This window comes from Pipra filicauda, unplaced genomic scaffold (genome assembly GCF_003945595.2).
Source record: "Pipra filicauda isolate LSUMZ 115617 unplaced genomic scaffold, ASM394559v2 scaffold629_size504944_pilon, whole genome shotgun sequence".
NCBI lineage: Eukaryota > Metazoa > Chordata > Aves > Passeriformes > Pipridae > Pipra > Pipra filicauda.
This window is the reverse complement of record NW_024104786.1, coordinates 234,982-262,402: the sequence shown is the minus strand read 5'-3', so window position 1 is coordinate 262,402 and position 27,421 is coordinate 234,982. Positions and strand designations below refer to the sequence as shown.

The window sequence follows — 27,421 nt, the reverse complement described above, 5'->3', positions numbered from 1 at the left end:
CTGCCTGGCTGCTCTCCAGCCCCTCTGGCCCAGCCCGTGGGGCTGCCGGGGGTTGTTGTGGCCAAAGGGCAGGACCCGGCCCTTGGCCTGGTTGAACCTCATCCCCTTGGAATCAGCCCAACTCTCCAACCTGTCCAGGTCTCTCTGCAGAGCCCTCCTGCCCTCCAGCTGATCCACACTCCCCCCCAGCTTGGTGTCACCCACAAATTTGCTGATGGTGGACTCAATCCCCTGATCTAAACCATCAATAAAGATATTAAAGATATTAAATAGGTATTAAATGACACCCTCTGGAAGAAAACGGGCCTCTGAGTCCTGCAGCTGGGCTCACCTTCCTGCACGGCCACGTCCATGGGGCTGGCAGTGGCACTCTGGAGCAGCTCCTGGTAGGACTGGGCTGACTGGTCGAAGAGCTGCACGAGCAGAGCACACGTCTTCTCGTACTCGCAGCGCCCGATGGTGGAGAGCTGGTCCAGCTGCTGCTGCACCAGCCCCGTGTCGTCCAGGGGATCCTCCAGCCCGTCCCTGAGCGGAGAGAGAGCGGGTCAGGAAGGGATTTATGGGGTGGAGATGGTCTACCCAACCACAGCAGGGGGTCTGTGGGGGGTACAGGGCGTTTCCCGGGCCCACGGGAATTCCAGTTGAGGTCACCCCGGAGCTGAGCAACCCCAATTCCATTTGGGAAGCCTTTCCTGCCAGGAGAGCAGCTCCAGCCCTGGCTCTGGCCTCACCTGAGGATGATGTGCACGGATTCCAGGCGGGATGTGATGTAGGCTTTGGTGACCTCGGGGGTGTAGGTCTCCAGCATGTGGGGCTCGGTGGCCTTCACGTAGGGCACGGACGCTGCCAGGCGCTGCCACAGGCTCAGCAGGTAGTGAACACTGTTGGGAGCAAACTCCCAGTGCTTCCAGAGGGAAAGGGAAGGAAAAAAAAAAGACAGGGAATTATGATCTGGATTATTTTACCCGGATTATTTTCATAGGATCGCAGAATTCCTGCCCCCCCCTCCTCCTCCGACCTGGGAGGGCCACGGGTGGTGCCAGGGGGGTCTCCTTGCACTGGCAGAGTTTCCACGCTGGAAATGCCAGTGGGAACAAGGAATTTGAGGAGTAACAGGTCTGCTGAGCCAGGGGGATACAGAGATCACAGAACATCAGAGTGGTTCGGTTTGGAAGGGACCTCAGAGCTCAGCTCCTTCCACTCGCCATGGGCAATGAACCTTCCACTGGACACAGCAGCATCTAAAAGCTTGAAGGGCCTGGTTGCCAAATTAACCAGGAATTCCAGTGCACACCTGGATTCAGTGGCATCAGCAGCACTCAGGGAGATAATCCCGAGTTCCCAGGATGTGGAGCTGAGCCTCCAGTCCCCAACCACGGCCGAGCTCGCGCTGCACAGCTCCCCACCCCCCCCCGTGCAGCCTCAAGCTGCTTTCAGATATCAAAATTTAACAAACAAAGGCATTATCTGAGCTGTACAATGTTCTGAACCCTGCCCTGTGCAGGGGGGTGGTTACAAGCTCGATACACCAGTGGAAAACTCAGTGGGAATATGGCTTGATATCCCTATTACTGGCAATCCCTGCGACGTGAAGTGAGACACAATTCTAAAAATAAGCCTTATTTAACAGGTTGGGTTTTTTTTCTTCTCTGCTAGGATTTGGAAAGCCTCTGGAGGCATGGTAACTCTGCCTTCCCCCACAGGTTGCTCCAGCTCCATTCAGCAGGAATTCACAGGATAATCACGGCAACACCGCGGGATTCTCCGAGAGGGGTTTGGGGCAAAAATAACGTAAATTAAGGGGCAGGGAACAGAGCAGGGGGGTGGGATTTTTGTTTCAAGGGGAGACAAGAGAAGGAGAGCCAGGTGTACCTGCAGGCTGGTGACGGTGAAGTTGGCAATGAGCCGGATGACCTCGGGGTAGTTGTCCACCTTCACCAGCTCGCCCAGCTGGTAATTGCTTTTCAACCGCGCCAGCAATCGGCAGAACTCGTGGTAGTTGTTGGGGTCTGACAAGCTCTGAGAGGAGAAAAAGGGGAAGAGGAACTGAGGAACGGCTCAGCAGTGACTGCAAGGGGCTCAGATTGTCACAGAACCACATGGGTTGGAAGGGACCTCCACGGTCACCGAGCCCAACCTTCGACCGAATCCCCCCCTGCCCAATAAAGCGGCTCAGGAAGTGCCACATCCACTTGTTTTGTGAACACTTCCAGGGATGGCGACTCCACCACTGCCCTGGGCAGCCTGTTCCAATGCCAAAGTACTCTTCCAGTGAAGGAATTTTTCCTGCTATCCAACCTGAACCTTCCTTGGTTGAGAAAAGGAAGAGAGCAGCAAGACATTGCACCCTTCTCCCCTTTGCCAAGTTCTTCTTCCTCCTGTGTCCGTGATCAAGTGGGACATGGACATTGGAGGTATTTTTGATGATGACGATGAAGAGGAAGCAGAGCCCCAGTTCCACCTGGAACACCCACCTGGGGGTTTTCCAGTATCCGTTTGACTCCATCAACGAGATGAGATAAGAACTTTGCCCGCTCGGCGTTGTTGAAGAGGGATCTGCGAACGGAGGCGATCTGCACCAAGCAGGACAAAACCTGCAGGGGCACAGGGGGATAAACAGGAAAACAGGCATTAGGACAATCACAGGAGCAGCAGGTTTCCTCCTCGTGACAGGTGTGATGCTCCTCTGTGTGTGACACAACAGCTCCACGTTTGTGATTTTGTGCAGGAAGGAATTACGGCAGAGGAGGGAGTCGCCCAAAGGAACAGCTCCATCCCGGCATCACAGAATCAGGGAATCACTGAGGTTGGAAAAGCCCTCCAAGGTCATGGAGTCCAACCTGTGACTGATCTCCACCAGCCCATCCAGCCCAGAGCACTGAGTGTCCAGTCCTGCCTTGGACACCTCCAGGGCTGGGGACCCCAAATCTCCCTGGGCAGTTCCAATGCTTAACCAACCCTTTCCATGAGGGAATTCCTCCTGATGTCCAACCTGAGCCTCCCCCGGCACAATTTGAGGCTGTTTCCTCTCCTCCTTGCTCAGAGCAGAGCCTGACTCCCCCTGGCTCCCCCCTCCTGTCAGGGGCTTGCAGAGCCAGAAGGTCCCCCCTGAGCCTCCTTTGCTCCAAACTCTGCTCCCAAAATGCTGGAATTCCTTCAGATGAAGACTGAAAATACACTGGGACTGGCTGGGAAAGCTGAGAAATGTAACACAGACTTGGGAAAGTATTCCAGGGGATAAAAGAGTGGCAAGAGAAACACAATTAAACTGTTCTCAACCCAAACCTCTGAAATTTAAATCCAGAGGAAATTCCAGGGTGCAGCTGCAGCAGGAAGAGGCTGGTGAAGAGGACTGTGAAGAGCAGGGGCAGTGAGTTGTGAGCAGCACCTGCAATCCCAATCCAGAGGCAAATCCCCACCCCTTGGAGCAGTGCAAGGCCTCCCTGCTCATCCCTGCTGGCTCTGGCAGTCCCTGATCACAGGGGCAGGACAATTAAATTGCTCCGGATTTCTACTCATTAACAACGACCAAAAAAAACCCAGAGTCTCACACTTCAAACCTCTCATGAATATTTGAGGCTCTAAATTCAGAATTGGCCAATAACCCTCCACCACCACGAGCAGTGGTGTCTCCATGGAAAAAAAAAATCCTTCCCTCTGTAGCCAAAGGGCTCGTTTTCCTTGCAGCTTTAATTATGGGAAATGTTTATCAGGCAGAGAAATGCCTGGCAGGCAATCTTTTCTTTTTTTTTTTTTTTTTTCCCCAAGAAATAATCTAACTTTTAGTTCAGCTGTGCTATTGGCCCTTTCATCCAAGTGGGACATGGCCTAGTTTTGAAGTGGGGAAGGAGAAATTCCATCCCTCGGGGTGTTCCCAGACTTCCTACCTACTACTCCTAACGTGCTTTTAGGATCCAGCAGGAGCACAGAGGAAATAACATCAGCTGCATTCCCTCTAAAACAGGGCTGAGCAGGCAGACTCCATGGGAGGACAAAATTGGAATTCCAGCAAAAAAACTGCTCTGAGGGCAAATCCAAACCCTGCAGATGCTCCTAAAAAAACCTTCAATGGCAGCACTTGGACACTTCAGCACGAGCCATCAGGGTGGGGTGAAGTCAAACTAAACCACCAGTGAATTCCCCACATGGATCCCACAAACCCTTCCTGGAAGGGAAACGAGCACTGGACTTACCAGAGGAGAGAACGAAGGAGGGATGGAATGATAAAGATCAAAAAACAACTGAAGGGTCGAAGAATCCAAGAATGCTGCAACAGAAAAGAGCATTTTACCTCCATTTCCTGCTTTCCACACAGGCCTGGTGCTTATTTTATCCCCAAAGCCAAGTGCATCTGTCACACAAAGCGCCCCCAAACCCAAGAAAACTGCTGAAGGATTTTGTAGTTTCACGCAAAAAGCCTTTTCCTAGAAAATAAAGGAACCCACTGGCACTTGGAACTGAGGGAGAATGACAGGGAAGTATTTTAAGAACACAATCTGTGCAAGTGCCTGGTGAGAACAGCAAGGATGTGGAGAACAGGTGCCAAATTATGTTATTTATATATTTAAAAAAAAAGAAAAACCCAACCAGTTTGCTGCTCTTTGAACTGGGAGGTGCAAGAGTGGAAGGGCAGAGGAGTCAAGATGACCCACCCTGAGTGGATTGTGTGGTTTTCCCCCTAAGGAAAAGCTGGATTTAACCCCTGGAATTCCACGCACGTGGTTTTTATCGAGCTCAAGAGAAGGACTGAGCAGGTCCTGCAGCCCCATTACCTGATCTCCAACTGGTTGGGATCTGCACAGTGCAAAGATCATCCGAGGACTCGTCCGTGGAGGTGCCGATGAAGTCGAAGTTCAGGCAGTTGTGGGTGAGCTTGAGGAGCTGCATGAGCAGCCCGTGCTGGCTTTCATCGTTCAGGTTCAGGTTCTTCCCAGAAGCCTGGAAAACACCACGGGATTAAGGCAGGAAAAGGAGGGAAAAAAGAAAATAACAAATCCAGGTGACAGCCAAGGATTGAGGTTGGAGCAGGAGGTGGCACCACGAGGGTGGTGTGGCACAGGCACCGGGCGTGTTCTTCCAGGAGGGGTTGGCATGGGCACATTCCAGGCTTTCCAGGGGATGGAGAAACAGGCAGCACTTCCCTCCCCGCTCCTCTGAAGCGCCCGGGGAGCAGCTGCCAGGTTTGACAGCCGGGAGAGAAGGGAGTTAAACACGGGGACACCTCCCGGGAGGGAATCCAAGTGGGAATCCAATCCTGCTGCTCCCAGGGAAACCAGGAGCTGCTCCGGGCAGGGAAAACATGGATACCCTCAGGTGACACTCACAACTCCAGGGATGTGCAATTTTGGGGTCATTCCACTGCAGTTTAAACACGCTCTGTGCTCCTGGCCAGCCCATCCACCCTTTGGATTGTCACTCTGGACTTCAAATCAACTGATTCTGGTTTCAAATCAACTTATTCCTGCTTCAAATCAACTGATTCTGGTTTCAAATCGACTTATTCTGGTTTCAAATCGACTTATTCTGGCTTCAAATCAACTGATTCCTGCTTCAAATCGACTTTTTAAAGTTGATTTTTAAAGCAAGTTCACTCAATAATTAGCAGAAAAAACCTGGGGAACACCAGACAGTCAGTATTTATCGTGTGTTAAAATACCAATATTTATCGTGTGTTAAAATACCTATATATATATAATAATATATATAATGTATATATATAATATATAACATTATATGTTATATAATACATTAAAATATTTATATATAATTTCATAATATTACAAATATATTATAATACTATATATTATCATATATCATAATATAATTATAATGTATAATATTATAATATAATTATAATATATAATATATTTATGAATACATAATATTTTTCTATAACATATAAAATATTATATATTTTTATTATATTCATTAATAATTTTACTTGGTTTTTTATTGATTTATTTAGACATAAAATTTCCTTCAATGAGCCCGGGTTTTCCTGGAAAAACAAGTCCAGAACCCAGTGTTTAGGACAAGGAAGCTCCTTCCAGGAGGGAATTTCAGCCCCCAAACGTGTTTCCCCTCCACTCAGCCCCCAATAAAGACTCCAAGCCCCTCCTTACCTGTTTCAGTAAACTGCAGGACAGGTTGAAAATATCAAATAAAGAGGAATCCCGGAAGGAAGAGGCAATTTTCCTGTGCTTGGTCAGAGGGTGGGTTGTGTCCGCCTGGCAGAGGGAAAAGCAGCTCAGAGCTCCTGGAATGGGAGCAGCAGAACCAGCAGGAGCCCTGGGGATGCCCCAGGATGGGAGAATTCCATGGATGAACTCCTATTCCTGGCTGGGAAGGGGCTTTTCCACCTTTTCCAACCCTCTCCCTGCTGGGCCGGGTTTAACTCCCAATTTCAGGTTTAATTCCTTCATTTCCTTTCAATCTCTCCCAAACGGGGAGCGGCGTCTCCAGCAGCGCTCGGGGCATTCCAGGAGCTGGAACTGGGAATTCCAAAGGGTTCCATCCCCCCTGCAGGGGCTGGGGACACACTGGGAATTCCAAAGGGTTCCATCCCCCCTGCAGGGGCTGGGGACACACTGGGAATTCCAAAGGGTTCCATCCTCCCTGCAGGTGCTGGGGACACACTGGGAATTCCAAAGGGTTCCATCCTCCCTGCAGGTGCAGGGGACACACTGGGAATTCCAAAGGGTTCCATCCCCCCTGCAGGGGCTGGGGACACACTGGGAATTCCAAAGGGTTCCATCCTCCCTGCAGGTGCAGGGGACACACTGGGAATTCCAAAGGGTTCCATCCCCCCTGCAGGTGCAGGGGACACACTGGGAATTCCAAAGGGTTCCATCCCCCCTGCAGGTGCTGGGACACACTGGGAATTCCAAAGGGTTCCATCCCCCCTGCAGGTGCAGGGGACACACTGGGAATTTCAAAGGGTTCCATCCCCCCTGCAGGTGCAGGGGACACCCGGGGACAAGGCCCAGCCATCAAAATTCCCCTCCGGAACCCGCACGGAGCAGGAGAAAACTCCCAGGAGAGTTCACCAGCCTGGACTTTGGGGGGTGGAATCAACCCCAGTCCTGCCCCTCTCCCCGGAGCAGAGGTGAGCACCTGGCCTGGCTCCCAGGAAAAGGGGGAAAAGTGAAGGCATCCTTCCCATTTTTCCCATTTATCCAAACATGGGATGGCCAAATCCCACCTGGGATATCCCAGTGGGATGGAGCCTTTCTGCAGCCCATCAATAAATCTCTTTTCTGTTATATTTTTCTTAAATAATTCTAATTTTTACAACATTTTTTGTCATTTTTAAAATATATCTTTAATAATATTTTTTTTGTATTTTTTTTTGTTGGTTTTGTTTTTGTGTTTTTTTTTTTTTTTTTTTTTTTTTTTTTTTTTTTTTTTTTTTCCTGAACCTCTCTTAAATTTAAATTTCCAAACACCTCACCCAGTACTGAAGGAACCAGGACCAACCTCAAGTTTTCCACACTGACTTTCCCAACAACCCCATGGAAGCATCAAACATTCCTTATATTTTGGGTGAGCAGGAAAAGCCCTGGAACACCCCAACAGCTGGTGGAAGAGCAAAACTGGACCTAAACTTGTCAGGTGTTTTAAGACTGAATTATTCCTCAGCTCAGACTACTAAAATTTCAGGGTATTTAAAAAAATCTCACTTATTTCTGGTCTGGTGAAAATGAGCATTTTTCTTTTCCTTCACCACGAGGTCACAGGGCTTCAATCAGGGAAATTTGGTTTAAATCACTGAACTGGGCTTAAATCAGGGAATTTAGTTTAAATCAGGGAATTTGGCACAAGCAGCCAACTTGGTTTAAATCAGGGAATTTGGCTTAAGTTATTGAACTGGGCTTAAATCAGGGAATTTAATTTAAATCAGGAATTTGGCATAATCGGTGAATTTGGTTTAAATCAGGAAATTTGGCTTAAATCAGGGAATTGGGCTTAAATCAGAGGATTTGGCTCAAATTAGTGAACTGTGCCAGGGAACTGGGCTTAAATGAGGGAATTTATCTTAAATTAGTGAACTGGGCTTAAATCAGGGAATTTGGTTTAAATCCCTGAACTGAGCTTAAATCAGGCTTAAAACAGTTTAAATCAAATTTAAACTTTGTCTTAAATCAGTGACCTTGGTTTAAATCAGTGAGCTCCAGTCCCTCAGCACCTCCAGGCAAGTCTATATAATATATACTATATAAAACTATATAATAATATAGCATTTAATACTATATAATAATATATTCTATAATACTGTATAATAATATATTATATATAAAATACACTATATTACTGTACATTATACATGATACTATTATACTGTATAATAACATATTGTAATATTACCTATAATATTATATTTTATATATATTTATATATCATAATACACTACTATACAATATTATAACATATATATTTAAACCCCAAACTTCTTTCCAGCCTTGCTGACGGACACATCCTAATTTATAGGGATTTATATACAGATATATATTTAAAAACCAGACTTGTTTCCAGCCTTGCTGAAAGGAAGGGAAGGACCAGCCCCTCTGTGGAGATGAAATCTGGGTTTTGCAAAGCCTGGGCCAAGGAAATGGCGACAGGAAAAAGGTTGGATCAAGATTTAGGAGGAGATCTGAGGGTCAGGATTTGCTCCTTGAGGAATTAAAGTGATCTGGGGGCTCTGAAATGGGTGCAGAAAACGTTCAAATTGGATTTAAAGCGTTTAAATTTAAGGCTGGGGAAGTTCAGAGGGGCTGAACTCCAGCGAGTCCAACAGAAGGAACTGGGGAAGGACAAAACCTTCTCCATTCCCAGCTCGGAGAACAATTTAATCACCCTCCAAATCCCACTCAGGGATTCCTCCAACACCTGGATTAACATCCCAGGAAAATTAAAGGTTAGTTACTCAGTAAGGCATTAAAATCAAACCCTTGGTTGCTCCTGGTTTTCTTTGGAAAATCAGAGATTTCATGGACATTGTGACCCTCCTGCTGCCTCGGGACCTTCGGGGGAGCTGATTTTGCTGCTGGAAAAAGGATGGAATCCGGGATAGCAGCAGGTAAAGCCACTCATTCCCGCTTCCAACACCCAATTCCAGGAGGCAGCACAACCTTGGAGGGCTCCCAAAACCAAGGAGTCAACTTTGGCAGCACCTGGAAGGGACTGGGCCCCAGGAAACCAGCAGGAGCTGAGAATTCCCTGCTGGGAACTCCGGGAAATTCGGTCCTGGATGGAAAGGGATGGTTGGAAAACTGGCACAGTTTGATGGTTTAAAAACTGGCACAGTTTGGTGACTCCTCTGCTCAACAAGGAGGGACTGACAACACAAGGGCTTAGTCCTCACTGGGTAGGTCTGGTTTTATCCCTCAGCCTCGCTCTGTTCCCCTCCATCCCAAAAAAACCCCACAGCGAAAATGTGGGAGCAGATGGAGGATGCCAGTGAAACAAAAGGATTCCTTGGGACAGGAAGCCACTCATTCCTGCTTCCAGCACCCAATTCCAAGCGTCAGCACGACTTTGGAGGGCTCCCAAAACCAAGGAGCCAACCTGGGAAGCACCTGGAAGGGACTGGGCCCCAGGAAACCAGCGGGAGCTGAGAATTCCCTGCTGGGAACTCTGGGAAATTCGGTCCTGGATGGAAAAGGATGGTTGGAAAACTGGCACAGTTTGATGGTTTAAAAACTGGCACAGTTTGGTGACTCCTCTGCTCAGCAAGGAGGGACTGACAACACAAGGGCTTAGTCCTCACTGGGTAGGTCTGGTTTTATCCCTCAGCCTCGCTCTGTTCCCCTCCATCCCAAAAAACCCCCAGAGTGAAAACATGGGAGCAGATGGAAGATGCCAGTGAAACAAAAGGATTCCTCGGGATGGGAGAGCTCGGAGCATCTTCCCCCGAGGGGGGAGCGACTGAAAACACCACAGAGACAGGAGGGAACCCCCCAAAACAACCCCCCCAGGGCAAAAAAACCCCAAATCAACCCCCGAAAAAGGCAGGACAGGACAATATGAATGAGAAAATTGGACACTTACTTCACTGAGGAAGGCTGTAGCACTTACTTGATTAATCTCATTCGTTAGCTGGGACAGGATTGTCACTCCTATGATGCAGTGCTCGACACTGTCCTGGGGGGCAAAGCACAGCAACAGGCTCAGCTCAGGGTTTGGTTGAGCTGGGCTTAGTGCTTGGAAAACTGCTTGGCTAAAAATGATTTATCTTCAGTTTTATCGGGAAAAAACCCCACCCAAACTTCAAATTTAATTTTGAATTTAATTTCCAATTTAATTCGAATTTAATTTTAAGTTTAATTTCAAATTTAATTTCGAATTTAAGCTGAATTTAATTTGAAATTTAAGTTGAATTTAATTTGAAATTTAAGTCGAATTTAATTTCCAATTTAATTCCAATTTAAATTCCAATTTAATTCCAATTTAAATTCCAATTTAATTTCCAATTTAATTCGAATTTAATTTCAAATTTAATTCAAATTTAATTTCAATTTTCATTCGAATTTAATTTCAACTTTAATTTGAAATTTAAGTCGAATTTAATTTCAAATTTTATTTGAATTTAATTTCCAATTTAATTCTAATTTAATTTCCAATTCAAGTTAAATTTAATTTCAAATTTAAGTCAAACTTAATTTCAAATTTAATTCGAATTTAATTTCCAATTGAATTTCAAATTTAATTTCCAATTGAATTTCAAATTTAATTTCCAATTTAATTTCAAATTTAATTGGAATTCAATTTCAAATTTCAAATTTAGTTTCGAATTTAACTTCGAATTTAATTTCAATTTCAAATCCCCACATTTTAAATTATAAGAACTAGAAATAAATCCCTGCTCCCCCAAATTTCAAATTATAAGAACTAGAAATCCCTAAATTTTACAATAGAATAACTAGAAATAAATCCCCACTCCCCCAAATTTTACATTGGAAGAACTAGAAATTAATCACTTCTCCTCCAAATTTGAAACGATAGGAACTAGAAATCCCCAAATTTCAAATTGTCAGAACTAGAAATAAATCCCTGCTCCTGCAAAATTTCAAATTATAACAATGAGAACCCCCCAAATTTTAAAATAGAATAACTAGAAATAAATCCTTGCTCCCCAAATTTCAAATTATGAGAACCAGAAATCCCCTAAATTTAAAATAAAATAACTAGAAATAAGTTCCTGCTCCCCCAAATTTAAAATTATAAGAACTAGAACCCCCAAAATTTTAAAATACAATAACTAGAAATAAGTTCCTGCTCTCCCAAATTTCAAATTATAAGAATGAGAACCCCCCCAAATTTTAAAATACAATAACTAGAAATAAATCCCAGCTCCCCAAATTTCAAATTATAAGAACCAGAAACCTCCAAATTTTAAAATACAATAACTAGAAATAAATTCCTGCTCCCCCAAATTTCAAATTATAAGAACTAGAAAATCCTAAATTTTACAATAGAATAACTAGAAATAAGTTCCTGCTCCCCCAAATTTCAAATTATAAGAACCAGAACCCCCAAATTTTTAAATAGAATAACTAGAAATAAATCCCTGCTCCCCCAAATTTTACATTGGAAGAACTAGAAATTAATCACTTCTCCAAATTTGAAATGATAGGAACTAGAAATCCCCAAATTTCAAATTGTCAGAACTAGAAATAAATCCCTGCTCCCTCAAATGTTGAGTTCTAAGAAATACAAATCCCAAAATTTCATATTGTAAGAACCAGAAATAAGTCCCAGCTCCTCAAATTATAAGAACTAGAAATCCCTGAATTTCGAATCGTAAGAACTATAAATCCCCACATTTCAAAACAGAATAACTAGAAACAAACCCCAGCTCCCCCAAATTTCAAATCCTAAGCACTGATGTGTCCTGGCAGCTCCTCGGCCCGGGAAACCCCCCCGAATTCCAACCCGCCAAATGCCGGCCCCGGGAGAGCGGAATTCCGGGAATTCCGGGAAGCCGTCGGAATTTGGGCCGATCCCCGGGAGCGGCGAGGCCAAAGGCCCGACCTGGAGGAAGCGGGAGACGTCGGAGATGACGTTCCTGAAGACGTACTCGTCCTTCTGGCAGTCGAACCAGCCCAGCTTGGTGATGCGGGCGTAGAGCTGGATCAGCGCCTGCGTCACGAACGTCGCCAGCTTCAGCCGCGTCGCCAGGTAGTTGAGCACATAATTCCCTGGAAAACACGGCGGGACACGGGATGTGGGCGTGTGGAAGGGAACTGGAAGGGGTTTGAAGGGAGTAAAGGTAAAGGTTGAGCCTTTGTTTGGGGCTTTAATGCCTGGGAAGGGGGTGGAAATGAGGGATTCTCACTCCTCAAGTTTGAGCTGTTGGTACCAAAAATCATGGAATTAATTAAAAATCTAAAAATTAAGGTTGGGAAAGCCCTCTGGGATCATCCAGTCCAACCACAAACCATGTCCAGCCACCAACCACAAACCGTTTTCCAGGTGTTTTCTGAACACTTCCAAGGATGGAGATTCCACCACCCCCTCACAACCCAAACATGGCACATGGAAATGAGGTGGGAAGGGGTTTTAAGGGAGGAGCGGGTTGGAGGGAAAGGTTGACCCTTTGTTTGGGGCTTTAATGCCTGGGAAGGGGTTGGAAATGAGGGATTCTCACTCCTCAAGTTTGAGCTGTTGGTACCAAAAATCATGGAATTAATTAAAAATCTAAAAATTAAGGTTGGGAAAGCCCTCTGGGATCATCCAGTCCAACCATCAACCACAAACCATGTCCCTCCAAGTGCCACATCCAGACAATTCCAGGGTTAGGATTCCACCACCACATATGGCACATGGAAATGAGGTGGGAAGGGGTTTTAAGGGAGGAGTGGGTTGGAGGGAAAGGTTGACCCTTTGTTTGGGGCTTTAATGCCTGGGAAGGGGTTGGAAATGAGGGATTCCCACCCCTCGGGCCTGAGTTGTTGGTACCATCACTTGTTGGTACCAAAAATCATGGAATTAATTAAAAATCTAAAAATTAAGGTTGGGAAAGCCCTCTGGGATCATCCAGTCCAACCATCAATCCAGGCCAACACAAACCATGTCCAACCATCAACCACAAACCATGTCCCTCCAAGAGCCACATCCAGATAATTCCAGGGATGGGGATTCCACCACCCCTTCACAACCCAAACATGGCACATGGAAATGAGGTGGGAAGGGGTTTGAAGGAATCAGTGGGTCAGAGGTAAAGGCTGACCCCTGACTTGTGAGTTTAACACCTGGGAAGGGGCTGGAAATGAGGGATTCCCACCCCTCGGGCCTGAGTTTTGGTACCATCAGTTGCTTGTACCAAAAATCACGGAAAAATCTAAAAATCAGGGTTGGAAAAGCCCTCTGGGATCATCCAGTCCAACCATCAACCCTCACGCCTGACAAAGTGTGTGACAACCTCTCACACCTGACAAAGTAGCACCTGGCCTCCCCATTTTCACCTTTTCCATGGAATCACAGACTGGATTGGGTTGGAAGGGGGCTTAAAGCCCATTTTTCATCCGGAAAAATTCCGGATATTTAGCCTTGAACTCTCTCATTTCCTATGTTTCCTCGCCTTTCTGAGCATCCCAAACCTCAGGATGCCCAAAGTGGAGGTTGCAGGAAACCTCCCAGCCACGGATCAAAGGCCAGATGGCGAATATTCCCAGGAATTTGGGGAGAAAAATTCCATACTTACGGATATCTATTCGCTGCTCCAGCGGCAGGGGGTTGTTTGTGCGTGACACCAGTTTGGTAAGGCAGGTGGCTGCCAGTAACTGGGAGTAGGAGGACTGGGAAGAGGGAAAAACAAACCCAAAACACAAGAGAGAATTTTATTGCACAGTTCAGAGCGAGCAGCAACGGATTTTAAATGGATTTTAAGCTAATTCCTCTGCGAATATCTGAGTTTAAAGCATTCATTTAACTGGCAGGTCTAAATATTCTACATAGAATTATCATTATTATTATTATTATTATTATTATTATTATTATTATTATCATCAGCAGCATTATTTAGATGTATTTATTCTATGACACTAAAGTAAAACAAATTCGGATTTGAAGAAGGAAAAGCTTAATGAGCAAAAGACAATGGAAGTGCCACTGAAAGCAAAAACAGTCAAAATCTGTGAAGTTTCCTAAAATTCCACACCTGGAATTATCCCAGAAGTGTGTTAAGATACATCAAGAAGCAATTAGAGCTTGCCCTGGGTTGGTAAATCCAGGTTAAAATGTATTTCTTAAGGACCACCCAGCTCTGATCTCACTGATGGAATTCAGGCCCCCAAACCCCCCTGGCTGATCCCACTCCCTAAATTACAGCCAGGGAATGACAGGCATTTTGCCTGTAATATGTAGGACTGGACAAAGCTTGGGATCAATGCAGGAAAGCTCTTTATTCCAATATTCCCAAGGCCTGTGGGTACAACGGGAGTCAGATCCCGGAATGAACAAAACCCCCACATTTGGAGGGAGAATTGATCCCACTCTGGATTAAACTGGGCTTCAGGACCTTTCCTTACAAATACATATCACTATTTGCCCTGAGGTAAACCAGCTCCTCGTTCCCACTGGAAAAGCTTCCAATCAAAAGCTTGTTTGGATTCCACTGGGCTTCAAATGTAAGGAGAAGTGAAGTTTTGGGGAAGTTTGTGGAGCCTTTAACGTCCGTCTCCTTTCCCTCCTCCCGCAGAACTCGACTCTTCCCGACAGTTTAGTGTTTCCTACTTTATGGACAAGGCTCCAGTCTGACAGCAGGAGAGCTGGATGCACATCCTGCCAAAGGCTCACGGGGCACAGCCCTTTGGAACGGGATTTCTGCTGATTCCAAGTGAAAACCAAGCGGCCACTTCCCAGGGAGAAAGCTCCGGGAGCCGGGCGGGATTTACTGCCGGCACCATTCCCACCCTTTCTGCCCCACTAATTCCACAGCACATGATCCAGCTTTTTTTTTTTCTTTCCTCTGTTTTAACCTGCTGGATTATTAAGCCAACACTACGGCAGGGGCAGATTTCCAAGGCAACATTCCAGAAGGAGCACCGCCGGCTTTACCCCCTCGGAATTTCCCTGCACACCCCGTTTTCCCTATGGAGAAGCTTTGCTCCCACGGGGCTGGGATTCCAACTTAAAGCCCGGCAGCTCCGGGTGGGAGCCTGTGAGAAGCCAGCAGGGCCCCTGAGGCATTAAAGTGACCCCACAGCAGCAGCAAAATCAGCATTTTTTGGGCACCGGCGGCTCCCAAATCGAGATCCGGGAGCGCGGGTGTGGAATACGGAATATGAACACCCCGCTCCAGCCCTCGGGGGTGTTTCCCTCCTCAGTGCCCCCCTGCAGGGTGGATTTGGGGTGGGTTCTGGGGGGGTTTCACGTACACTCCCTCTCTCGAGGAGCAGCTGGCACTTGCTCAGGCAGTCGGGGCTGTTGGTGAACTCCACCAGGGCTTTCTCCGCCTGCAGCCGCGTCGCCGTGTCCGTGGTCTCATACAGCTGCTTGCACAGGTTCTCTAGCTGGGCCAGGCTCTGGAAAACATGGACACACTCCAGTTAGGAACAGGAAGGGGGGCAGGTGAGTTGTGCAGCACCTCAGGGGGGTGTGTTCACACACCGACGTGTTTGACTCTGCTGACGGCAAAGGGACGAAGACGCCCAGCGCCGAGTTTGGTTCTTCCGCTGAACTCCTGGAATTCCCTGCACAGGAATTTCCCAGCCACCTCTCACACCTGACAAGGTACCACCTGGCCTCCCCATTTTCACCTTTTCCATGGAATCACAACTGGACTGGGTTGGAAGGGAGCTTAAAGCCCATCCTGTTCCACCCCCTGCCATGGGCAGGGACATCTCCCACTGGCCCAGGTTGCTCCAACCTGGCCTTGGACACTTCCAGGGATTCAGGGGCAGCCACAGCTTCTCTGGGCAACCTGTGCCAGGGCCTCCCCACCTTCACAGGGGGGAATTTCTCCCCAGTATCCCACCTATCCCTGCCCTCTGGCAGTTTGAATCCATTCCCTGTCTCCTGTCCCTCCATCCCTTGTCCCCAGTCCCTCTCCAGCTCTCCTGGAGTCCCTGGAAGGGGCTGTAAGGTGTCCCTGGATCCTTCTCTTCTCCAGGTGAACACCCCCAGCCTGGCTCCAGAGCAGAGGTGCTCCAGTCCCCTGACAAGTTTGTGGCCTCCTGTGGATTCACTCCAACAGATCCACATCCTTTTGATGCTGGAAGCACCAGAACCGGACACAGCGATCCAGGAGGGGTCTCCTTAGGTGATAATCCTCACCTGCACATTGTAATAGCAAAAAAAAAAACAACCCTCACGTGCATCTCATGTCAGACAGTGTCAAATCCCTCACAAACTTCGTTCCCGTTCCCTTTGCCTGGACTTCATGGAATCACGGAAGTTCCCAAACCATGGGAAGGGAAATAAAACCCCCCTGCAGATTCTGTGTGCTCAGACAGCTGGAAAAGATCCATCCTGAGCTCTGATCCGGGCAGATGGGCTTCCCCCAGTGAAATCTGAGGTGTCCTAATTTAAAAACAAAAAAAAAGTGCCTTTGCAGACAGAGGGAAAAACATTCCCAGGGTTTGTGCCTCTGGATCTGGAACCGGGTGTTGTCACCTGCACGTGCCAGAGGGTCCCAGGGGTGAAGAGGGATCAGCACAGCGTCCTTTTGTGCTGTTATAAAAACAAGGATAACAGCCACTGTCTCCTTTATTTTTGGAGGAGAGGCTGTTATGCAAACCCAAGTCCCGGCTGGGATCAGCCGGTGGATCCGTGTTCCCATCAGGGCACAGCCGAGCGCTTTCCCGACACAGCAATTCCAGCAATTCCAGGCCAAAACCACACCAAGGGGGGGATTGCTGCTGCCAGAATCATCCCCAGAGGAAAAGGAACACAGAGAGGGACCCTCTGCAACAATGCTCTTACTTTGTACCATATTCCAGAGCTCTGATTCTTTCTTATTCTCTTTTTTTTTTTTAAAGAATCTCATGGAAAATATTGCTCCACCACTTTAGAGGAACGAGAGAAAACTTTGCCAAGTGCCAGAGAGCACCTGGACAGGGTTTCTGAGCAAAGCAAACCCCAGAGACTCAAACCCCACACAGACAATCCCCCAAAATCTCCCATGAACATAAACCACGGGCCATAAACCACTGGAAGCACCCGGACTCCAGTTCAGCTTTTCCCAGCTCCCGCTGCTCCCATCACAGAGCCACTGCCACTTATTTAAGAATCACTTGGCAAAGCCTCCCCTGCAGGAAGGTGTTTGTGTGGATCATCTTCCCTGGGAGCAACCTGGGCTGGTGGGAGGTGTCCCTGTTGGAATGGGAGGGGATTTAAGGTCCCTTCCAACCCAAACCATTCCACGGGGCCGTGATTCAGCCCAAGGACAAAACGGGGTTTCCTCCAAACCCTGAAAACCCTGCCAGCCATTTATCAGCTCGAGAAGCAACACCTTCTGTCCATGGGTGTGGAATCATGGAATCACTGAGGCTGGAAAAGCCCTCCCAGAGCATCAAGCCCACCCTGTGCCCCATCCCCACCTTGTCCACTGAGTGCCACGGCCAGGCCTTCCCTGGGCACCTCCAGGGCTGGGCACTCCAAACCTCCCTGGGCAGTTCCAGTGTTTAACCAACCCTTTCCAGGAAGGAATTTCCCCAATATCCAACCTGAGCCTCCCCTGGCACAGCTGGAGGCCGTTCCCTCTCCTCCTGTCCCTTGTTCCCTGGCAGCTCCCCTCTCCTGTCAGGGGGTTGCAGAGCCAGAAGGTCCCCCCTGAGCCTCCTTTGCTCCAGGCTGAGCCCCCCCAGCTCCCTCAGCTGCTCCAGCCTTTCCCCACTCCATTCCCTCCCCTGGACACAAATCCTTGGGAAGCAGCTCCACCAGCCTGGCAGGACAACAAGGAACCACAGCCCATAACACACTAAAACTCTGGTTAAAAAAAAAAAGGTCCCGAGTTTTTAACAATTTTCCACCCCTGTGCACTAATTCCTGGGGGAGCCAGGGAAGGGCTTTCCCTGGAGTTTTGTTCCCACCTCCCAGTGCCAATTCCCTGCGACTCCCAGGCCTCGGTGGCTGCTTTTGTGTGACAGTGGCTGTGACAAAACCCCCTTGTTTGTGCCAGTGCCTGATCCGTGCCAGCCTTCCTGCAGCTCCCAGTTAACTCCCTCGGAGCCACAGGGAACAGGGCACAAGGAAACAGCTCCCAAAATCCAAGAGAACAGCCCGTGTGCCAGCTGGAGACCCGGCACCAGGGACACAGGAATGGCACCGTGGGCACCAAAGCGCAGAATTCCTGAAAAAATCCCTCCTGTGGAAAAGCCAGGAAGCTGAATCCAGCCAGGATTTAAACATATTTTCAATGCCTCTGACTGTGCAGCGTCAGCTGTCCCAGGGAATCCTTGATCCTCCTCCTCACAGGATCCCTGGACATGGAGCTCTGAGGGGATGGGGGGCATTTAAGGACACGAGGAGAAGCACCAAAGCCTAGGAGGGCGACTCCGAGGGAAAGCTGAATCCCAAACTTGGGAGTCCTCATCCAGTATTTCCTGCCTGTAAATGGTAATTTTATTTTCTTATTTTAATGTGCTCAAACATCCACAAAAAAAAAACAAAACCCAAAACAACAAACAAACCCTCCCCAGATTCCTGAGAACCATAATCCAAGGAATAAATTTCTCCGATGGAAAACCTTTCACACGCAATTTTTGGGAATGCCTGACTCCCTTTTGTGCCTTAACTCAACTCTTAGTATCGAGCTGAGCAGCTGAGCTGCCCAGATCCCGCATTCCAGGTGCAAAACTGTGGAATTTTCGGGACATTTGAACACTGGCAGTGACAACCAGGCTTATTCCAGGCTGGAAAGGCAGACAAGGCCTCGGGCAGCACCTTCTCCTTCGACCAAGATAAAAAAAAATACCATTGACAGGACGATTATGCTGGGCTGGAGCTCTGGGGGGGCCAGATAAGGAGCAAAGCATGAGACAGCAGGGGCTGGCACAGGGACACTCGGGGTCCTGCTGGCACCACGGGCCTGGGCTGGCACGGGATGGGGAGGGATGTGCCCGGAGAGCCCAAAGGAAAACCGGCACTGGGCAGAATTCCAACGAAGCCAAACTCGTGTTATGGGATCATGGAATAGTCTGGGGTGGAAGGGAGATTAAAATCATCCAGTGCCACCCCCTGCCACGGGCAGGGACACCTCCCACTAGCCCCAATTGCTCCAGCCTGGCCTTGGACACTCCCAGGGATCCAGGGGCAGCCACGGCTTCTCCGGGAATTCCAGCCCAGCCCCTCATCGGGAAGAATTCCTCCTCAATATCCCACCTAAACCTTCCCTTCTCCAGCTCACAGCTCTGGGAACAGACCAGCAGCTCTTATTCCTTTTCCTAACATTTTATGGCTAAGGAATATCAGTGATGGAGCCAGGCTGGGAGAGCTGGGGGGGTTCACCTGGAGAAGGGAAGGCTCCAGGGAGAGCTGAGAGCCCCTTCCAGGGCCTAAAGGGGCTCCAGGAGAGCTGGAGAGGGACTGGGGACAAGGGATGGGGGGACAGGACACAGGGAATGGCTTCAGACTGACAGAGAGCAGGGTTAGGTGGGATATTGGGAAGGAATTCCTTTGGTGAAGGAGCTGAGATGCCAGACCCAAGGGAGGAAAACTCCTACTTGAGACCCCAAACTGCCCTGAGACGATCGGTCAGGAGACAACACAGACTTCCCAAATTCCCCAAAAACTCTGGAGGCACCTCTGATTCTATGGAACAGTAAAGCTACTCCAGGACTGCTCCGAGTCCCCATCCTGAAACAATCCCAGCAAAACAATCCCAGCAAAACATTCCCAGTAAAATAATCCCAGCAAAACATTCCCAGTAAAATAATCCCAGTGCTGCACGTGAGCTCCAGCTCGAGGGTTAAACTGGTGTCACTTCACTGGTTAAACTGGTGTCAGCTCCCTGGTTAAACTGGTCTCAGCTCCCTGCTCAAACTGGTGCCACCTCCCTGGTTAAACTGGTGTCAGCTCCCTGGTTAAACTGGTGTCAGCTCCTGGGTTAAACTGGTGTCAGCTCCTGGGTTAAACTGGTGTCAGCTCCCTGCTCAAACTGGTGCCAGTCCCAGCCATGATCCAGGGCAGAGCAGAAACCCCAGAGCGAGTTTTCCAGCCGGGTGTCCTTGGACTGTAACTCCCGTAATCTCCGTGTTCCCAAACACTGCCCTGGTGACACCAGGGCACGGGGTTTTCCAACAGAATTCCACCAAAACAGCGGGATGACCCAGCCATAACAGCCCTGTCCGGCGGGAACAGAGGGAGAAACTGGGAGTCAAAAGGATCGGGGTTGGACACCTCACCTGGGACCTCCAACGGCCCTTCCAGGACTTCCAAAATCCCCTTTGGATCCTCTGAAGTTCCCCCTGGGACCTCCAAGGTTCCCTCTGGGACCTCCAAAGTTCCTTCCAGAACTTCCAAAATCCCCTTTGGGTCCTCTAAAGTTCCTTCCAGGATTTCCAAGGTCCCTTCCAGGACTTCCAAAATCCCCTTTGGGACCTCTAAAGTTCCTTCCAGGACTTCCAAAATTCCCTTTGGGACCTCTGAAGTTCCTTCCAGGTCCCTTCCAGGACTTCCAAAGTTCTCTTTAGGACCTCCAAAATCCCCTTTGGGTCCTCCAAAGTTCCCTCCACGACCTCCAAGGTCCCCTCTGGGATGTCCAAAGTTCCTTCCAGGACCTCCAAAGTCCCTTCCAGGACTTCCAGGTGAAGGTCTCCACCTGAGATCTCCAAAATCCCCTTTGAGTCCTCTAAAGTTCCTTCCAGGACCTCCAAGGTCCCTTTCAGGACTTCCAAAGTCCCCTTTAGGACCTCCAAAGTTCCTCCCAGGACTTCCAAAATCCCCTTTGGGTCCTCTGAAGTTCCCTCATGACCTCCAAGGTTCCCTTTGGAACCTTTAAAGTCCCTCCCAGGACCCCCAAAGTCCCCCCAAACTCCCCCCCAGGTGTTGGTTGAGAGCACCAGGAACAAACCTCCCCCCGTGGAGCCCCCAGAGCTCAGGAATTGCTTTTAATCCACCAAAATTTGGATCCTGAACTGGCCCCCCTGCCCCATATCCCTCCAGCTTCCAGCTGAAATCCAACATCTCCCGCTGGTAATTCCACAGCTTTGGGGCTGAGCATCCAAACAACAAAGTTTCCAAAGGCACATCACTTAAATAATTAAATTTAAAAAGGGGAAACGCTGCCGGCCTCTATTTTTAGCCAAACCAGTGTTTCCACCTCCCCAGGTCCACAACATTCCCTTGGGCTATTCCAAGAGAAACCCAAGTCCTCTGTAAGTTTTCAGGGACACGGGGAAGGGGAAAAAGCTGGAAGTAAAAGAAATAAAAATCAGGGATTTGAAATCATTTGCAGTCAGGCAGCACTTCCCCGAGGGGGAATCACGGATCCTGGTCTCCAGGGTTTCCTCTGGATTCCCAAAGCCAAACTGGGGTTGAGCCAGAAAAAAAAAAAAAAGGATCCTTTGGAATAATTCAGAAACAGGCAAGAAGTGGAAAAATTCGGGATTGGGGAAGGAATTGCCTCGGGAAAGGGGCTGGGAAAAACAATCGTGTCCCCTCGGCACGTGGGAACAGCACAAAGGAGATTCCAACCCCGGGGAGGGAAAGGCTGGAAAACTCTGGGATTGGAAACACCCTCAAATCAGATGGTGTGGAAGCAAAAGAACGGGATACAATTCCCTTTTAGGATGCCAGATTCCTGACTTCTCTGCCTCAGCACCTGCCTGAGAATCAGGGAATTCAGGCTGGAAAAGACATCCAAGACTGAGTCCAATCGTTCCCCACCCCAACCATCCCCAGGTGCCACATCCACCATGGAATTTAAATCCCTCCAGGACATCCTCAGGATCCCAAATTTCTCCCATTTCAGCTTTCCAGGACACCCTGTTACCCCTCAGGATCCCAAATTTCTCCCATTTCAGCTTTCCAGGACACCCTGTTACCCCTCAGGATCCCAAATTTCTCCCATTTCAGATTTCCAGGACACCCTGTTACCCCTCAGGATCCCAAATTTCTCCCATTTCAGATTTCCAGGACATCCTGTTTCCCCTCAGGATCCCAAATTTCTCCCATTTCAGCTTTCCAGGACATCCTGTTTCCCCTCAGGATCCCAAATTTCTCCCATTTCAGCTTTCCAGGACATCCTGTTTCCCCTCAGGATCCCAAATTTCTCCCCACCTGGAGCCAAGCTGAGCACAGCCAATGATAAAAACCCAAAAGTGCCAATTTTTTGATCACTTAGATGGTTTTTAAAATTCCAATCAAAACACCCAACACGATCCCAAAACCCATCCTCATCCCACCACGGACCTTCTCCCCCAGGAACAGCCACGGAAAAACATTTAAGGAAGTGGAAGAAGAAGTAAAAATGGGAGAAATCTGCTTCCAGAGGGGGAAAAAAAGCAGGAATGGGATTCATTTTTGCCCCCAGAGTGATGACACTTCCCTGCTTTCCCACATCCCTGCTCCCAGAAGGTCCAACTGCCGTTTACAGGAGTTGGAAAAGCCCAAAATATCAATTCCCAGCGAGGTCAAAAGAGCTTTTTTTAAGTGGGAAAGTTGCTGTAGAACAATTTGCTCGAGGGGTTTTCTTTGCAGCCACAGGGATCATCTGATTCCTCCTGCTCCTGTATCCCTGTCACTGCAGCCTTTGTTCCCTGGGAAAGCACCACAGCCAGCTCCAGGCATGCAATTCCCATTAAAAACTGGGAGAGGTCACTCACAATTCCTGTAATTTCTAATTTTTTGGAGATGAAAATATGATATTCTGGTTCATTGTGGCCCTTAAAAGTTTGTCTTTTATCCTTTTCTGCTGCTAAACGTGGAAAAGTAAAGAACTTTAGCTGGGATACAGCCCAGAAAAATGGGATTGGGCTTCACCACACCAGGTGAAATCCATAAAAAAATGGGTTTGGGTTTTGCCACAGCAGCGAAAAGCCCTAAAAAAAGTATTTTTGGGCTTCACCACACCAGGTAAAAATCCCCCAAAAGTAGGTCTGGGTTTCCTCACAAGTACAAAGCCCTAAAAAACGGTTTGGGGCTTCATCTCACCTGGTCCAAATCCCTAAAAAATAATGACAGTACAACTCCAGAAGTTCCAAAGGCCTGTTCCCACTAAACCCAGGCCCACTCCCAAGGCATATTCCATGGAAACAGCCCTCCCCATCACCCACGGAGGGTGGGCATCTCCCCATGGCACTGGAGAATCCCACAGCTGCTGGGATGGGACACGGGGGGTCAGTGTCCCAAATCCAGAGGTTTGGGCTCTGGGAAGAGCCCTCACCAATAATTTCATTTATTGATTAACCCACAACTTCCAGCAGCCACCAAACTCCCTGTTTGGGAGGGAATGTCACACTCTGCTCTCTGCAGGAAAACCCAGAGCTGCAGCTTTTGCCTGGAGGGAAAAAAAATCATGGAATCACTGAGTGGTTTGGGTTGGAAGGGACTTTAAATTCATCCCATTCCACTTCCTTCCATGGGCAGGGACACCTCCCACTAGCCCCAATTGCTCCAGCCTGGCCTTGGACACTTCCAGGGATCCAGGGGCAGCCACAGCTTCTCCTGGAATTCCAGCCCAGCCCCTCACTGCCCTCCCAGGGAAGAATTCCTCCTCAATATCCCACCTAAACCTTCCCTTCTCCAGCTCACAGCTCTGGGAACAGACCAGCAGCTCTTATTCCTTTTCTTAACATTTTATGCCTAAGGAATATCAGTGATGGAGCCAGGCTGGGAGAGCTGGGGGGGTTCACCTGGAGAAGGGAAAGCTCCAGGGAGACCTGAGAGCCCCTTCCAGGGCCTAAAGGGGCTCCAGGAGAGCTGGGGAGGGATTTGGGACAAGGGATGGAGGGACAGGACACAAGGAATGGCTTCCCACTGCCAGAGGGTTAGATGGGAAGGGATTCCTCCCTGGGAGGGTGGGGAGGGGCTGGGATGGAATTCCCAGAGCAGCTGTGGCTGCTCCTGGATCCCTGGAAGTGTCCAAGGCCAGGTTGGAGCAACCTGGGCTAATGGGAGGTGTCCCTGCCCGTGGCAGGGAAGAATTCCTTCCCAAAATCCAACCTAACCCTCCCCTCCGTCACTCTGAGTCCCTTCAGGAGACAATTCCACCCCCCCTTCCAGCTCCAGCTCCAGCCCCACCACTATTTGTCCCGTTCAGGAGCTCCTGGAGCTGCAGGTGCTTTAAATCCATTTCCAACCCCCTTTTTCCCCTCCCGTGGAACATCTCCCAAAGCCCTGCTGTTAAACTTTAACCACGCTGGACACAGAAATTCCAACCCTGTTCCTGCAGCTCCAACTTCCCCTCGCTCAATCCGACATTTAACAAGGAAAACCCGGGATTTCGAGCAGTTGTGGAGCAGCTTCACCTTTACCAGGAAGGTAAAGCTCCACCAAGCTCAGGTTTTTAGGGTTTTTTTCTCCCCAGGAAACCCGTGTTCAGCAGTGCAGCAATCCCCTCTCCTCCCCTGGGATCACCCAGGAAACATTTCCCAACACCCTCCCAGGTTTCCCTCCTGAGTTAATAAACTGCTCACCCTTGTGGTTCACAGGGGGAGCGAGTGGAGAATATATTTATTTAAAAAGTTGCAGAGATAATAAATAACTCCCAGCCATTACAGTTTATCCAGGTTTTTGGCCACTATGCAAATCCAGCGCCAGCTCAACCAAAATATTATGCAAAAACACCCCCAGCTGCACCTATTTTTACTTTTTCTGGCCCTCACAGCGACAGCAGCGGCTCCTCAGGGGGTTTGGGCCCTTGCAGAAGGTTTTTGGGGCCTTTTCACAGGGTTTTGGGTCCTTCACAACGGGGTTTGGCCCCCTCAGAGGGTTTTTGGGTCCCTTCAGAGGGGTTTGGGTCCCCTTGAGAGGGGTTTGGGTCCCCTTCAGAAGGTTTGGGTCCCCTTCAAAGGGGTTTGGGTCCCCTTCAAATGGTTTTTGAGTCCCTTTCTGAGGCTCTTTGGTCTGCTCACAAGGGTTTGGGTTCTTTCAGGGGGTTTTGGTCCCTCCACAGGGGGTTTTGGTCCCTCCACACCACCCTGGGAGCCACTGCCACCCCTGATTTCCCTCCTGGCTCCAGCACCACGAACTTCTCCACGCCGGGTTTCACTTCCAACGCCCTTTACAAACCCTTTACCTGCACTCCAAAGTCTTCCACACAGCTGGAAAACAAACCAAACACAGCCAGGGATCCCAAGGATCCCCGCAAGGATGGGAATCCCAACGCTGGGACCAACTCTAAAACCCCAGGAGAGGGGAGCGGGGACAGGGTTGGGGTGTTGGGTTTCCAAGGGGAAAAGCGGGGTCTGAGTTGTCCTTTTCCCAAATATTTCCCGACCAGGAATGCTGTAAAGCCTCACAGTGCCAGCTGGGAGAGGGGGCAAAGGGATCTGGGGGGGACACGGCAGGGATGGGGGAGACCCAGAGAGGGGACAGGGAGATGGGAGGGAGACACGGTGGGGACATGGGGACATTCTGGAGAGGATGGGGGGACACGGGGGGGACACAAGGCGGGGATGGGGGTGCAGACACGGTGGGAACAGAGGGGACACACGGAGGGCCGGGGGGACAAACGGATGGATGGGAGGGACACACGGAGGGCCGGGGGGACACATAAAGAGTCAGGGGGACACACGGATGGATGGGGGGACGGCGGGGACACACGGGGGAGGGAACTGGGGGTACACAGGGTGGGACACACGGAGGATCGGGGTGGGACACGGAGGGACACACGGATGGACGTGGGGACACACGGAGGATCGGGGGGACACACGGAGGGGTGAGCCGGGGGGGACACACGGTGGGGACACGGCGGGGATGGCGGCGACACAGTAGGCCACACGGAGGGCGCCGGGGGCACATGGAGGGCCGGGGGGACACACAGAGGGTCGCGGGGACACAAGGATGGACGGGTGGGACACACGGCGGGGCGAGCCGGGGGTAAACAAGGCGGGGACACGGCGGGGCTGGGGGGCACACGCTGGGCCGCACGGAGGGTCGGGGGCACACACGGAGGGACGCCTCGGCCGCGGGGCCTGTTGTGCCGCCGCCGCCGCCGCCGCCTGGGCCGCGCGCGGGGCCTGCCGGGCCTGGCCGTGCCGGGGCTGGGCTGGGCCGCGCGGGGCGGTGGAGGGGGGGGGAGAAGCAGGCGGTGCGCGGCGGGCAGATCCCCTCTGTGCGTGTATGTGCGCGCGTGTGTGTGCGCGACGCGGGGATCCCCCCCGGTGCCCCCCCGCCGCCCTCACCTGCACATGATCCGCCATCTTGCCCCATTCATGCTCCGCTCGCGCCTCCGCCCCCGCTGCGCCGGGCCCGGACCCGCCGCGTCCGCCCCGCGCCGCCGCGCGCACCGCGCATGCGCCGCGCGGGGCACGGGCACGCGCGGCCACGCCCACCGCCGCGGGGGCACGCCCACCGAGGGGGCGGGCCGAGCCCCTCCGCGGACAAGGCGACGCCCCCTCCGAGGGGTAGGCCACGCCCTCCGAGGGCAGGTCACGCCCCCGATGCACTTATAGTGTTCCCCCAAAGGGACAGGCCACGCCCCCCAAGCGGCAGACCGCGCCCCCCCGGAAGAGCGGGTCACGCCCCCCCCCCGAACGGACATACCACGCCCCCCTCCCCGCGCGCCGCTCAAGCCGCGCCTCCCCAGGTAAAGCCACGCCCCTCCCTCCGAGCCTGCGCGCGCCGTATTTTGGACGTGCCCCCCCCCCCGTATTTGGGCAGGCCACGCCCACCCAACGCCGCGGAGGCTGCGCGTGACGTCACGACGCTGGCGGAGGGAGGCGGAGCGAAGGGGGGGTTTGTTGACACGGGGGTTAAAGGGGCCGCGCACCCGCGGGGACGGCGGGGACACCTGGGGACACCAGTGTGACCAGTGGCACCAGCGGCACCAGCGACAGCAGGGAGGCACCGGTGACACCAGTGAGACCAGTGACAGCAGAGACACCAATGAGACCAGTAACACCAGTGACACCAGTGTGACCAGGGACAGCAGTGAGACCAGTGCCATCAGTGACAGCAGTGACACCAGTGTGACCAGGGGCACCGGTGACAGCAGTGAGACCAGTGACACCAGGGACACCAATGACATCAGAGAAACCAGTCACAGCAGGGACACCAGTGACATAAGTGGCACCAGTGACACCAATGAGGACATCAGTGACACCAGTGACACCAGTGACAGCAGAGAAACCAATGACACCAATGACACCAGTGACACCAGTGTGACCAGGGACACCAGTGAGATCAGGAACACCAGTGCCACCAGTGAGACCAGTACCATCAGTGTGACCAGTGAGACCAGGAACACCAGTGTGACCAGGGACAGCAGAGACACCAGGGACACTGGGATGACCAGGGACACCAGTGAGAGCAGTGA

At 50.3% G+C, this 27,421-nt stretch overlaps 1 protein-coding gene across 2 annotated transcripts in view; it reads right to left on the bottom strand.

Moving 5' to 3' along the window:
• XPO7 (exportin 7) overlaps positions 1-26,380 on the bottom strand; it is a 44,153-nt gene extending 17,773 nt beyond the window's left edge. Inside the window, exons 1-12 of one of the 2 annotated variants that reach the window (XM_027714013.2) lie at positions 26,289-26,380; positions 15,378-15,524; positions 13,703-13,796; positions 12,031-12,197; positions 10,048-10,140; positions 6,123-6,227; positions 4,773-4,938; positions 4,194-4,267; positions 2,475-2,594; positions 1,873-2,019; positions 732-904; positions 332-525 (exon numbers count right to left, since the gene is read on the bottom strand). In XM_027714013.2, the coding sequence (XP_027569814.1) occupies positions 332-525; positions 732-904; positions 1,873-2,019; positions 2,475-2,594; positions 4,194-4,267; positions 4,773-4,938; positions 6,123-6,227; positions 10,048-10,140; positions 12,031-12,197; positions 13,703-13,796; positions 15,378-15,524; positions 26,289-26,306 (1,498 nt within the window). In that variant the 5' untranslated portion in view covers positions 26,307-26,380. The remainder of the gene's footprint in view (positions 1-331; positions 526-731; positions 905-1,872; positions 2,020-2,474; positions 2,595-4,193; positions 4,268-4,772; positions 4,939-6,122; positions 6,228-10,047; positions 10,141-12,030; positions 12,198-13,702; positions 13,797-15,377; positions 15,525-26,288) is intronic. The other variant, XM_027714014.2, reaches the window with a different exon arrangement.
• Between the last annotated feature and the right edge of the window lie 1,041 nt (positions 26,381-27,421).